A 14,325-nucleotide genomic window follows, 5' to 3' on the forward strand; every position below is an offset into this window, starting at 1 on the left:
CCTGACACAGATACAAATTCAAGTGAAACGTTTTATGACCTACAATCTATTTAGCTCTAGATGCAGTAGACTTAGATTTAGAACTTAGATCTAGATCTATCTTGTATAATTTAACATTCTGGGGGGAAAAAATAAATAATCAAGTCGCTAGATCGTTTTTTTTTTTTTTTACATCGAAACAGACTATAGACTAGTATAGAGTCTAGAGATGAGCCCTCATTTTTTAACTATAAGCCTTACACATGAAAACAAAACCTTATTTCCTTTTATTTTTATGTAAATTCATTGACATTTTAAATCTCTAATATAGATCCAGGTTATGTATTAGATCTATTAATGCGATCGATTTTGTTCAGCGAATATAACTTTCGATTGCATAATAATGTGTTCAATGAAGACTAACCTATATATGTTTTTAAACGTTTTTAAAATAAGACCTCCATAGCGACGTATACAATATGGCGTCCGAAGAGGAAAGAGTATCACCAAGTCAGGATTCAAATCGCACTACACTTTTAGATGTGATAGAAGAAAGAAATAGACATTTAAATAAGGTGAATAGTTCAAAATCACTTCTTTATTTCATACTCTCAAATTTGAACTGATGCCGATTATGTCCCATTTAAATGTACAATATATTATAGATATATACTTAAGACTTACTGAGTGAATGAATGATATGAATCATATGAATGGCCTATCTACTTTTACATGATTATTTTATATTTATTATATTTTTAAAAATTATGTATTAAGCTGCTATATAATAGTAAAGTTGATTTTCTTAGAGTACAAAAAAAAATATAACAAAAAATAATTTTGATATAGTAATTTATTCCTTCTAGGATTTCAAAGACGTAGGACGGTAATCATCTTTTTTTAAGTAACATCTGAATCATATAAGATAATATAGGCTTCATTGGTATATTATTAGACTTGGCCTGCACAGTTTGGGTTTGTTTATTATGCTTATTTTCAGTAGTGACACTTGTCAGTGACTGTGATGTAATTAAAAAAGAGGACTGGACTATAGATATGAAGTAAATGTTTGTTGATTGGCAGCATATTGACCGATAGATCTCTTGTATTATTGGCAGGGTTTTTTTTTTGGACTTAGTTTCTTAATCAGCATCAGTACAACAGTGGACAGATCCCTTTTGTCTTTGATGAATAAAATGTGATAAGTTTTAAAAATGCCTTATCAACTCATTATTGTTGCCCTTAGTGTTTGGTTCATTGATACAGTTTCAAGTAAAAAAAATACAGTCAAGATATTACATTACACTGAACACTGCAATATCCAACATATGATATCCAAATCTTTTTTTCATTACACTTAAAAACATTATTTAAAAAGTCTGCAAATTTTGATCACAGTATCTTACATATAAAATAATATATTTGTTTGACTGTGAAAAGAACAACAGTCTGTCCTTTGTGCTGATCAAGGGCCATAACTGTAATTCATTGTTGACAATCCATTACAGAAATAGATGAATACTTCTTGATATATTCTGCAATCACCTGTATAAACATTAGGTATAAAATGAACATTATTTTACTAATGATTGAAAAGAGTGATTTCTACTGACAATTTGATTAAGAGACCCAGAAGATCTTAATTTGTATTAAGATACAGTTCTTAACTTAACAGTACATTATTCTAAAAATAAAAACCTTTTTTTTTTTTTTTTTTTTTTTTTTTTTTTTTTACAGAAATATCTTATTCATCGCCTTGTGTATATTTCCAAGCTAAGCTCACCAGGTGTTGACAGAACTGCATTAGGAAGTATGTTTCTTTTTAATACAGTTGATAAAAATGAAGTTTTGAAGTTTAAGCCATTCAGGAAGCATTGAAAAATATATATTTTGTCTTCTTTTTGTCTCCATTTTAGCTTACTATGATACATTTATCAAGAAACTTCAAACAGATTTCCCTGGTAGTGAAGCAATCACAGGTCTTATGCTGATCTACCCAAAACATGTGGTCCATGTCGTAGAGGTGACTACAGAAGTCTTGAATTCACTATTTTTTTGTTATTGAATTATAGTCTTTGTAAATTAAGGTTGAGTCAGTTAGTTTGTTTGACCCTAGTATTTATCATAGTGGCCATTCCATTTATAATTATGCTCATCTACAATAGATACAGAAGTCTTGTGCTTTTACAGCTATGCCTTGAGACATACATGCTATAAATGTCTTTGTACAGTTAAATTTTTAAATGTTACTCTATATTTTGATTAACTCAAAGTGTTTCCAACATTATCTCAGAGAACCAGAGTGAGAATTATATAAAAGAGTGCATGGTTGGAATAGTGAAGTTGATTTTCTTATCTCAAATTATTAACCTCATTTTTTCAAGTTCTGGAATTTAATAAGAGCAGTCTAGTCTATTATTGAACAAAAAATATGTATGCTTAAAGCTTAATGTGTCATTTTCAAATAAATGTTTTTTTAGACTTCTTCAGACTTAATTCTCAAGCTAATTGAAGATCTCCACAGACTTGAAAAAGAGACAGAGTCATTGGTATCAAAGTCAAAGATTTTAGTCATCTCACATGATATATCCTTGACCTTGTTTTGTTTTAAAATTGAACTGACAGTTTAAAATATACTGAAAGATTTTCATGCAAATAATTCAAATAAACAATTAAAGCTTATTGTAATGATGCATAAAACATCAAACCACTACTTAAAATTACTTTTATCTATAAATAATAAATAACTAATATAACACTAAGAAAGAAGATTTTTTGTTTTCAGTGTCCTTAATAAATGAAAATTCGTAGGATATAAATATTCTTTTAAATACTTTTCTTTAAAGTAAAATTTTAAATAGCTATATAAGAAATGATAATTGCTTGTTGTTGTTTTTTCACATAATGTCTTAAGTTTTATACAATACTACTTTTTATACATTGTCTTGAGTTTTATACAGTACTTTCGCTTCCATTACTTTTGTTTGGTTTGGATTCAAAATACATTCAGGATATAATGACCTTAACCAGTTCACATCAACACTCGTTTGTATCACTTCTGGTCCTTCAGGACGCTGGACATTGTAGAGCATGGAATCGAATCGTTTGACACAAAGGAGACATTTGAAAATCTGATCGTTGAGCTTTTGATACAGCTTCTCAAACTAGGCGCCTACTTACACAAACAGCCCAAGGTAAACCGTTACATTTTTTATTACATAAGAAGTAGCAATTATACCGTGCTTATCAAGATATACAAATAATGAGTTAAATTGTTCTAAATTATCTGAACGGAAAATAAAATTGCCAAAATGTATGTTTCCTCAGCTTAACTTGAAGAATGCCATGGATTCTTTGCATGAAAAGGTGTCTGATCTGCTTCCTCAGCAATGTAATAAATTGTGTTTACTTAAGTAAAATATTTGTGTGTTTGGCTAGTTATTTGTATCATAAAATGCATGAAAAAAAAATAAAATCAGAAATACATTTTAAAGAAATGTTTGTTAGTACAAGAATGCAAAACTTTTCGGTTGTGTATGTTGCAGCTGTGGTCCACTATTTGTTAGAGGAAAATGACAGCAGTATGATGACTCCACTTGAGTTTATTGATCTGTACAGAAAGCCATTTGATACTTATCTAGAGAGTGGTGAGTTTTTAGTTCATCGTTACACTTTGTTTACTGTTTACAATTATTTTTAGTTTAATTATTCATATTGGAACTGCCAAGATTAAGATCCAGGAATTTTTTATGAAATGCGTCTAACTCCATCAAGTACCGTACTCAAGGTTTAGTGAACATAAACTTGATTATGGTGCCTAAATAGGCTTGAGCCCCGAGTTTGAATTCAAGTCGTACACCTTTTTTGTTATGTATTTAAGAAGCCATTTCTGTAACATTCACCCAGATACCCCCCCTCCCACTTTTTTTTTGTCCAATTGGTCCAGACAAGTGATAGGATCACAGTGCATTGAGAAAACTAAAAGCATAAAATTGCCTAAGTTGCTGCTGACACAATAGTAGGCCTACTTAAGAAAGAGCCCAGTGTCATTTTCTATCACCTCATTCAGATGAACACATAGAGTCAGATGCTTCCACCAGCCTTTACCCACCACCCCCAGATAAGGGGTCATTCTCAGGAAGCAGTGCCAATACAACTCCAGGGCCAAAGGGTCAGCAGAAGAAATCAACTAGCACAAATGATTACATCATATCTTACCCTAAGTTTTTCTTTTGTAGTGTATTTTTCATGCTATAGTACTCTCCAATCTGGGAGGGGAAATCTGGGATGTTTCCATGCTGTCATTAGGCACTCAGCAAACACATTTCAACTTAAGTTGGAATTCAAACTCAAGCCCCTCTTGATAAGTAGTGAAGCAGTTTATGCCATTCAGCCAGACAACCCAGTTCTTTATTTTTAAAAATATCTTTAAAATGCACTTATTAAAAGTTTAAACCTTAGGATACTGTATGACACCTTTCCACTTTACCTAGTTACAGTAGTTCCTTTTAGTAAAGTAGACACATTTTGAAATGCTGCATAAATGTGTGTCTGTTTCAGATATGGTGTGGCCTATACCAACAAGATTATTTCCATACAACTAGTTCAATGAGTATGGCACTAACATTGTACCACAAACATACTGGCTGCAAAAAGAAATTGTCAGGAACCTTTTTTTTTTTGTACCCACACAATAAAAGAATCAGATAAGAAAAAAAAAAAAACACTGGGTAGGTCCACATGAAAATAAGATAAAAAAGAAATGTAATAAGAGGAGAAGCAATTTCACTCTACAAAAGTTATTACTCCATCTGCTATGAACAACATGTCGAGATCAATCTCACAGAGCATGCTTAAGGACTTTGGCATCCTTTGCTCAAGCTATCAAAAAATTAGTCATACCATAATTAGAAGTGCTTCTTTTTTTTTTTTTTTTTTTTTTTTGGGGGGGGGGGGGACCTTAATCTCATTTCTCAAGACATGGCAGAGAAAATATTTTCACACACACACCATAAAAAGAATCTAGAATTTAGTAGGTTTATAAACATTTGCTGGTAACATGGTGATTTCATTAAAGAAATGGTTGTTTTTTTTTAAACAATGATTATTTTTTTCTGGTCCATTTTTCTTTGTTGAACTGTGTATATAATATTACCACTGGCTTGAAACATTGTATATAATAAAATTTACAATTCAAGGCAAACTGTTAGGATGTCTTTATTTATATTTACAGTTAAACACACGGTGAACAAAATATCACCATCTCTATTTAATTTAGTTGATTGCTAAAATAACAGTTCAATCTAGTTTCATTCAAGTGTCAACAAACAAACACATATAAAGCAGAATAAAAGGGAAAACAACAGCAAGGCCAAAAAAAAATATCTATAATTATATATTGATTAAATCACAGTTGATCTACGGAACTAAATTACACAAGATTTTCATTAACAAAGCAGTCATTCATTCAAAATATACATTTTTAAAATTTTCAAATTTATTCAAAGTATGAACGTTAGCATCAGCAAGAGCAAAGAAATGACACAAAGACCATAAGAAAAAAAAAAAAAAAGCTTACAGTAAAAAAAAAAAGTAACAAAGTGACTTCCCTTTCTCTTCATGTAACGTGCTAGTCAGTGGAGTTTTAAAGTCATGCATACTTCAGATATGTTTGAATACATGGAACAAGGAATACATGGAATGATAAGTTTCTAGTTCCATTAAATTATAAATATTTAGCACCACATATCACATAGCTTCTAACTTGCCAATATACACACTGACTAAAGGGGAATTAACTATTTTTTACCTTTAATGTTAGCAGAAGAGATTTCTCTGTTGAGGGTTTATATAAAGCCACATAGAAGGTTTAAGTTATATCTGAGATAATTGACAATTCATTTTTACCCAAACCATGATTGAATTGGACAAGATTGTCAGCACAGCAAAGTTTTAATTAAATAAAAGCCCAGCACAATCATGTGATTAAATCAATGCTACAGTCACTATATCAAAAATAATAACTAACTTATTTACTTACTAATGACCTTTTGTGTACTTTCAAACTACCTATTAAATTAAAAAAATGGCAATAAGGATGGCAGAGCACTTAAAACAGTGCTTAATGCTTTGACATTCAATTTAGAACAAAAAGATTTTAACATAAACCTAACAAATTCTCATCTAATTACAAAGGACTATGATTATTGTTCTTCAAAGCTCTGCTTTGATTCTTCAACGTTCTTTTCCTCTTTCTTCCTGCCAAGACTCGCTTTACTAATGCCCATTAATAGAAGCAGCGCAGGTATGTGAATAAGGGAGAAACGGAACAGTTTGCGGGACGAGTTGCTGTCCCCTTTGCGGTAGAACTGCCACCCCAGGTAACAGAGATAGAGGTTGAGAGGTAAAGAATCTGCGGCAAACATCCATGATGTGACACCCAGCGGAGGAGCGGCAAGACACATGGCAGTCAACAGCACACAATGGCGGAAGGCAACACGCTTACAGAGGCCTGGATCAACTACAGACATCATACGATAACCAGCCCGGGAATAATCTGGACGAAGGTTCCAGCTTAGTGCATTGAAATGTGGAAACTGCCAGGAGTAGAGTATCCCTGCCAACAGCCAAGCACCTAAAAAATAATAATTCATAATGGATTAACAAAATACTATTTAAAAAAAGTAACAAGATACCTCGTACTGCAATAAAAATGTCTTAACTATCTAACTAAATTTTAGAACTTATTAACAATGAAAAACTAGGAATATTACTTGGGGCACTGCTCCCAGAGGCCCCATGCAAACATTTTAAAATAATTTTTTTTTAAGACTTCCATTTGGGGGTAGACAGTTCTGATGGGGATTAGTGGGCAGGATATGGCATGAAGTGTGCTAACCACAATCATTAAATTTGTAATGTAAGGCTTAGCCCAACAGAAAAAAAAAAAAAAAAAATTTCTCTCAGCTTCTTCATCATATATTTTATAAAAACAAGTATTTTTTGCAATAAGTTATTCTTAACATACTAATACATACACGGTACTATTCTTTATGATAATCTACAAAAATGCTTTGAATTTTCGTAACTAAGTAAATAGTTTGTTCTCTTCTAACACATTTAATAAAACAAAATTTAAATTAATCAAACAAATAGTGCTTTTATATATATATAAAGATACTTTAGGATTATCACATAAAAAAATTATATATATATTTATATATATATATTTTAAAAAGGCAATTAAATGACAGTATCATATATAACTCACCTGGTTCGAGGCCACCTGTACAAGCAGCCCAGCCCATCATGGGAGGGATTGCACCAACTAGAGAACCCACCCAAGTGTTGATCATACTGACTCTTTTCAAGGGGGTGTAGACCAAAGTGTACAATCCAAGGTTGAAAGCTCCTAGTCCAGCCACTATAGGGTTCACGCAGAAGTAAAGTGTAGCCAGACCTGATATACTTGACACAGCTGCAAAGGTTACGCCATGCAATGGGCTGTGAGGATCAAGTCAATATAAGTGTTCAACGAGAGCATGACAAAGTATTAACTTTATACATATTTAAATAATTCAAAGATTAATTTTGTTAATATATGCAGTATTAATATCTAGTGCATTCTGTCTTTTCTCTATATGAAATCTAAGGTCTTGTCAAAGATAAATGTGATTTAGGGTTTAGAATTAAACTTAATATCTATATATTTCAGATTTTAAAACAACTTGCAGACAATTTTATCATACCTTAGAAATAAACAGAATAATCTAATACCTAATCATTCCTCGAACAAGGACCCTATTCTTGGTACGATTCATCTGACAGTCGTATGGCACTTCAAAAAACTACAATGAAAAATAGTACAGGGCTTAAAATATTAGTAATATTGTACAATAACAAAAGTAACAAAAGTTCCCCTTTAAGACCTTGCGATCTATAGGGCAGATGATGTTAAGGTCATCTGTTTCTTTGGCCAACGGTTAACAATAACAAAACAAAACAAAGATCTACTGCACCTGGTTGATTGAGTTGGCTGCACTGGATGTCAATGCTGTCCCCAGGGCACAAAGACCTAAACTGGAAGCGCTGAAAGAACCTGGTGCTATCCAATAACCAGCCATGGTTGTTAATACCACTAAACCTGTACAGTAGTAAATAAGTTTATAGTTAAGAAAACTTTAGGTCAAGAGAGATAACAGATATGGATGTACATGAGCTCATATTTTTAAGTGGTCTGTCACAAGGGAATATAAGAACAGATGGATGTACATGAGCTATAGTTTAGAACAGTCTGTCATAAGAGAATATAAGAACAGATAGATATACATGAGCTATAGTTTAGACTAGTCTGTCACAAGAGAATATAAGAACAGATGGATGTACATGAGCTATAGTTTAGAACAGTCTGTCATAAGAGAATATAAGAACAGATAGATATACATGAGCTATAGTTTAGACTAGTCTGTCACAAGAGAATATAAGAACAGATGGATGTACATGAGCTATAGTTTAGAACAGTCTGTCATAAGAGAATATAAGAACAGATGGATGTACATGAGCTATAGTTTAGACTAGTCTGTCACAAGAGAATATAAGAACAGATGGATGTACATGAGCTATAGTTTAGAACAGTCTGTCATAAGAGAATATAAGAACAGATGGATGTACATGAGCTATAGTTTAGACTAGTCTGTCATAAGAGAATATAAGAACAGATGGATGTACATGAGCTATAGTTTAGAAGAGTCTGTCACAAGAGAATATAAGAACAGATGGAGGTACATGAGCTATAATTTAGACTAGTCTGTCACAAGAGAATATAAGAAGAGATGGATGTACATGAGCTATAGTTTAGAACAGTCTATCACAAGAGAATATAAGAACAGATGGATGTACACATTTACTTTAAAGTTTCAATGTATTACCAAACACTCCAAAGCTGTAGCATACAAAGATGTAGAGTTAGGAATGGAAAGAAAAAGAAATGTTCACACTACAATTCATCTTTACATCATCTTTTGATTTCTTGGGCTCTTCTTTATCATCTTTAGTTTTCCTTACACCCAGTATAGTACCTGTTAACTCTTAACCCAACCCTTTAACTTAATTTGGTACCGTTAACCCCAACCCCCTCTTTTAATCATTAATTTGTTTGTTTTTTTTATCATTTCCCATGCTACATTTTTTCTAATTAACTTAACATTAGCATGCAATTTATTTTTAGTTATCAAAATTCATCTTACAACAGGAACTTGGAATTACCAGACAGCACCCCGAATTCAAGTTAATTGTAGTTAAAATCGAATTTTTTTAAAAAAGTTAAATAATGAATCTATTTGCAGGTCACACCAGACGTATATAAAGATTTGACAACAATACTGATAGATTCATTCTTAAGGCAGTAATTACTACCAGGTTCACACTCAATCCCTCCAAACAAATACTTGCTATACCCAGTATTTACTTTCAAACTTCTCAACCCAATTACCTGTTAATCTCATTTTAGACAACATCTTATAGTACTCAATAAGTTTCCGAAAGTCTAACTTTTGTTCTCTCCACTCCACGTCATGAATGGACTCAATATTTGCCCCAGGGTTGGTTTTATCTGGTTCCATTTCTCTGACGGTGAGATGCAAGGAGGGCAAAGAAGTTGTCGAGCTGTCACCAGCTGGAACCCAGCTCATGCTACTGCATGACAGTTGGTCCAGATTATAAACATTGTTTTTTTTCTGCATGTAGATGGAAGCATTCTCCAAAACATGCTTTGCTTTTACATCAACAAGCTGGCTAGACTGCTTAAAGTGTAGGGTCAGAAGCTCCTCTTGATCAATGTCAACAGTACGCAACACATAATCTGCATTCTTTATTGATCCAACATCAGCCTTTTTGGAATTTGCGTCAGAGATTGATTCTGAAGTTACTGATGTTGAAGAGGAAGTTGCTGCAGGTTTTGTTGAATGCTAGACAAAAAAGTGTAAGTAAACATTTAGGATATATATGCCTCAGTAATATTATAAAAAAACATTAAAGAAGTAAAGAAGAAAGCAAGTAGTTAGAGACTTAAATAAAATAGCAAAATACTTTAGATTATTAGAAAAAAAAGTAAAATACTAAAAAGTATACTAAACTTAAATACGTTAGAAAAAAATAGTAAAAAAAAAAATACACTTTTGCAGCAATAATAAATACTTGTAGATACTTGCCATTCGAACATGTCGCTTCCGTGACCAAGTCTGCATATTTTCAGCATTTTTATTTAGTAGGGTAATGTGTCCAAAACAGTTAAGCATTGGTTGAATGTTCCATTGGCAGACCAAAGCAGGGCCAAGTTTTGGACTAGTCAATATGGCTAGTAAACACTGTGACTTAGGCATGACTTTAGTTGACAAGCAGGATCACTGCCTCCTGAATAAACAAAAATATATTTTAAGATATTAAGAATACTTATACATAACTTAGTACTGCTAGTGACAGCTAGTGGTATATTCAGGTTAGTATTAAACTTACTTTTAATTAATAACTTAAGACTTAAGTAAATTTAATACAAAATATTAATTATCAAGGTTCTTAACATCTGACTTACTGTACACTGTAACTGTAGCCAAGAAAGCTGGTCATCCACTAATAGATCTAGCTTCACCTAGACCTAGACTAGAGTCCTAGACCAGATTTGTCTTCATATAAATATAACTTCAATTTATAAGTTTTAAGCTGTCAATTAAAGTTAAAGTTACTTAGTTAGGCAGATCTAAAATAATCTAAATTAATTATTAATCTAAATTTAAATCTATCATCTAGACTTAGATCTAGAATGTAAGGGTCTTAAGTAATTACATCTAGATTCTAGATCTACATGTAACACTAACACGAAGGTATGAATAAAGTTATAAACAAGTTTTATTTAACCTGGCGTGAGATTTAACCTCTACAGTTTCGTTTCAGGAGGGACCCTTTTTAGTGGCTAAAGTTTACATTGTTACATACCATAAAATCACATTGTATGCATATCTCCGCAAATAACCGCAGAAGTACGTCTACCTCGCAGAAAAAGACTATAAAAATAGAAATTGGGTCATTTATACGGGTAACTGCAGCGTCTTCGCGAACGAACTTGGTATCGTTTGTGTGCACACATTTTTTTAGTATCGAATAAAAGTAGTTGGTGACACGTAGTTCAGACCCAAAAGATAGTTCAGATACCGATAGTACAGGGGTGGGCAAATTACGACACGCGGGCCACATGCGGCCCGCTGAAGTGTTTTATGCGGCCCGCGAATACCTACAGAAATTATGTGTACCCACAGTATATACATATAAAAATGCTAATCTATTAAAAATAATTCTAAATTTCCCTACAAATTATTTTGGTACACATACATATGTGAACAAGTATTTTTCTTGTGGAAAATAAACAAGTGTAATCACAGGTCGATGGTGAATGACTATAATTTGACAGCAGTCACAAGTATAACAACTAGAAAGCTAGTTCCACAATTCAGGAACATTACGCACGAGTGTAAATAGTTAAATTCCTCACATTAAGTACAACTGTACATTTGTGGTGAAATGTTGTAATATGAAAAGACGATAGCAAATTTAAAAAAAAATCGTTAAATTGGTTTCAGAAATTGCTAACTCTAGTAATTCCTCAATTTAGAATGTGAAAAAAAAAAGGAAAAGTGAATGTATAATACAGTATAAATATGAATTAAAAGACATTATACAGTTAACTAGCGTATTTTTCTAAGTTGTAAGTATACACACACATACACATATATATACATATATATATATATATATGCGGCCCCCCCCCCATTCCCAAAATTTTGTTAATGCGGCCCTCGATACAAAAAGGTTGCCCACCCCTGCGATAGTACTTTAATTATCGTAAGCCACATAGAAAAGCAAACTTATTAAGTCTGACCGAGTTTTACGCGCTAACTGCAATAGGCCGTAAATGTACGACTTGGTTGTCTCCCGCTTGTATTCTTAATGGTCTTCCAAAGTCTTTTTCTGGTATTATGGTCCATCAGATCCTAGAACAATTTCCAAAAGGAACAAGTAAAATATATTTAAAACAAAACAAAGCTTAAATTGATTTAAGGGAGACTGGTACAAACCTTTTTCCCCTCTTCTTTTAGTTTTAAGGAACATACAAGCTTCTTTATATATATATAATACATTGGTGCGATCTGTTATATAGTCAATCTATTTTTGTAGAAAGGAAATCGTTTGTGTAAATAGAGATTATTATTATTATTAGCCTCCTTCAGTCGTAGAACGACTATATGGTTAATCTCGAACACTTTTTCATATGGCCGTGGAGCCCTATTTTGGAAAGACACCCCTGTCCACATATATTGCAGGTCAAGAAGGCTTTCGCTTTGGTGGTAGAGGACCTGCAATGGCCATTTTCTTCTTTCTCCCCTTATCTAAACAATTCTCCGCCCAGTGAGTTTTTTTCTCTATATATATTCTATATAAAAACTATAATTGATTAATAACGACTAATTGATAAAATAACTGGTCAATTGTTCAATTGATACGTGTTTTGTTAGGGGCAACGAATAATTGTGCAAAGTTTCATTTTGATCCGAAAATGGGAAGAGGGAGCTAGAAATAAGGAGTACAAAATTTGACGACAGACAGACAGAGTTTATATAAGCTCTGTAACAAGAAAAATATATTTTACAAATCCTTTTTAAAAATAAACAAAGCTTATCAAAGGGAAAGAGCTACGCGCTTACAACTATACCTCTCAATAACATAGAAGTTATTTCCCTTATTTGATATCAAAATAATATTACAATTAATTAACTGACTAATTGTTTAATTTCTGAATTGATTCATGATTTGTTAGGCACAATAAACCATTGTTTAAAGTTTCAACTTGATACGACAACGGGAGTGGGAGAAATAACGTGTTGAGTTGTCTAAGGGGAGGAAACCTTACATATTTATTTTTATCTGTGAATACTGAAGGATTAATTTTCTTTGTTGATATTAAGCATATATATATATATATTATATATATATATATATATATATATATATATATATATATATATATATATATATATATATATATATATATATATATATATATATATATATATATATATATATATCCTGCTTCGTGATCGAAGATAGCACATTTCTCAAATCTTATGGACTCGAAGATGACTGCAAAGTCCAATCCTCGCTTTAAAAAGCCGGCCGCATACGTGGCATGGGTAAGTTTGGTCAGTGGCAGATAGGCCTGCTTCTTCTCTCAGCTTTCTGTTGGTTCAGCGCTCTTTCACCCTGGCCACTCTTCTTGCTTCAAATCTCCGAGACTCACAGCTTCACGCCATGAGGAGCGATCAAGAGCTAGTGCTTCCCAGTCGTGAATGTCGATATCGCACTCCTTCAATGAGCTCTTGAGAGTGTCTTTGTAGCGCTTGTATTGACCTCCCTGGGAGCGCTTTTCCTGCACACAACACCCCGTATAGAAGTCGTTTGGGAAGGCTATTGTCTTGCATGCGGAATGGATTGCCTGAGCTAGCCAGGAAAACCAGTGACTTGGCAGAATTTAAGTCATTGGTTAACATGCATGACTGAATGCATGACGCGAAGGACGTAATCATCTTCTTTTTTGAAGTAACGTCTGTATTATATATGATAAGAAGATAAGATTGTGTTGATCAGACAGTGCGTTTCTGATGTTCTAAATTTTTAGGTATAGGCCTATGTTTGTAAGATAATTCAAACAATATTATGATATCGGAGATAGCCTACTACTTTAAAGTATAAACTCAAAACTGAAATCTTTGAAACAAATACAAAGCTTTGATTATATGGAACTTAATGCTGTCACTTTTAATAATATACATATTACATAAATGTACAATACAGTTCAATTTAAATTCTTTTACTCTAGTCGCAGATCTCTATCGAAAATCAATTTTCTGGTAGGCCTAACGTCCAAACTATCTTTAGAGCTAATGGAAAAACAGCCATCTTTTTAAATAAACTTTTCATTACTTGTCAACAACATACAACCATGACCTTAAGCAGCAGAAATACAATCTAAAAATAAAATTAACAGAACAGCTGCTTTATGTTACGTGTCAGCAGGTATATACAGTGCTTTTTTGTAAAAAGAAATAGGTGCCGGTACTTAGTGTATAGGTGCCGGTACTCAGTAGTTGATTGCCTAACTTTTAACTTCTAAAAATTAATAATAAACGTTAAAATACAAGAAAAGTAATATTTTTTCTAAAAGGTGCCGGTACGCCGTACCGGTGCGTATACAGCCACAAAAAAAAAAAGCCCTGGGTATATTAATTTTAATTGTCGAGA

The 14,325-nt window shown here is 32.6% G+C and overlaps 2 protein-coding genes across 3 annotated transcripts; one reads left to right on the forward strand and one right to left on the reverse strand.

The window, feature by feature from the left end:
- The first annotated feature begins 3 nt into the window (after positions 1 to 3).
- LOC106059602 (testis-expressed protein 47-like) lies at positions 4 to 4,670 on the forward strand. Its single transcript, XM_056021714.1, has 9 exons — positions 4 to 22; positions 436 to 554; positions 1,717 to 1,789; positions 1,896 to 2,002; positions 2,460 to 2,564; positions 3,015 to 3,173; positions 3,307 to 3,370; positions 3,525 to 3,626; positions 4,540 to 4,670. Exons 2-9 carry the CDS (start codon positions 459 to 461, stop codon positions 4,581 to 4,583), a joined length of 750 nt encoding a protein of 249 aa, XP_055877689.1. The 5' UTR covers positions 4 to 22; positions 436 to 458; the 3' UTR covers positions 4,584 to 4,670.
- Positions 4,671 to 5,180: 510 nt separating this feature from the next.
- Positions 5,181 to 10,948, reverse strand: LOC106059601 (protoheme IX farnesyltransferase, mitochondrial-like). Of its 2 annotated transcripts, XM_013217266.2 has the most exons (8): positions 10,891 to 10,946; positions 10,568 to 10,695; positions 10,188 to 10,389; positions 9,470 to 9,944; positions 7,998 to 8,122; positions 7,756 to 7,826; positions 7,250 to 7,482; positions 5,181 to 6,613 (listed from the first exon to the last, which is right to left on the reverse strand). In XM_013217266.2, exons 3-8 carry the CDS (start codon positions 10,356 to 10,358, stop codon positions 6,183 to 6,185), a joined length of 1,506 nt encoding a protein of 501 aa, XP_013072720.2. In that variant the 5' UTR covers positions 10,359 to 10,389; positions 10,568 to 10,695; positions 10,891 to 10,946; the 3' UTR covers positions 5,181 to 6,182. The 2 variants fall into 2 exon arrangements, with proteins under 2 accessions (XP_013072720.2, XP_055877687.1); XM_056021712.1 differs by lacking the exon at positions 10,568 to 10,695 and having other exon boundaries at positions 10,891 to 10,948.
- Positions 10,949 to 14,325: the final 3,377 nt, after the last annotated feature.

The sequence above is a fragment of the Biomphalaria glabrata genome, chromosome 2 (genome assembly GCF_947242115.1).
Source record: "Biomphalaria glabrata chromosome 2, xgBioGlab47.1, whole genome shotgun sequence".
NCBI lineage: Eukaryota > Metazoa > Mollusca > Gastropoda > Planorbidae > Biomphalaria > Biomphalaria glabrata.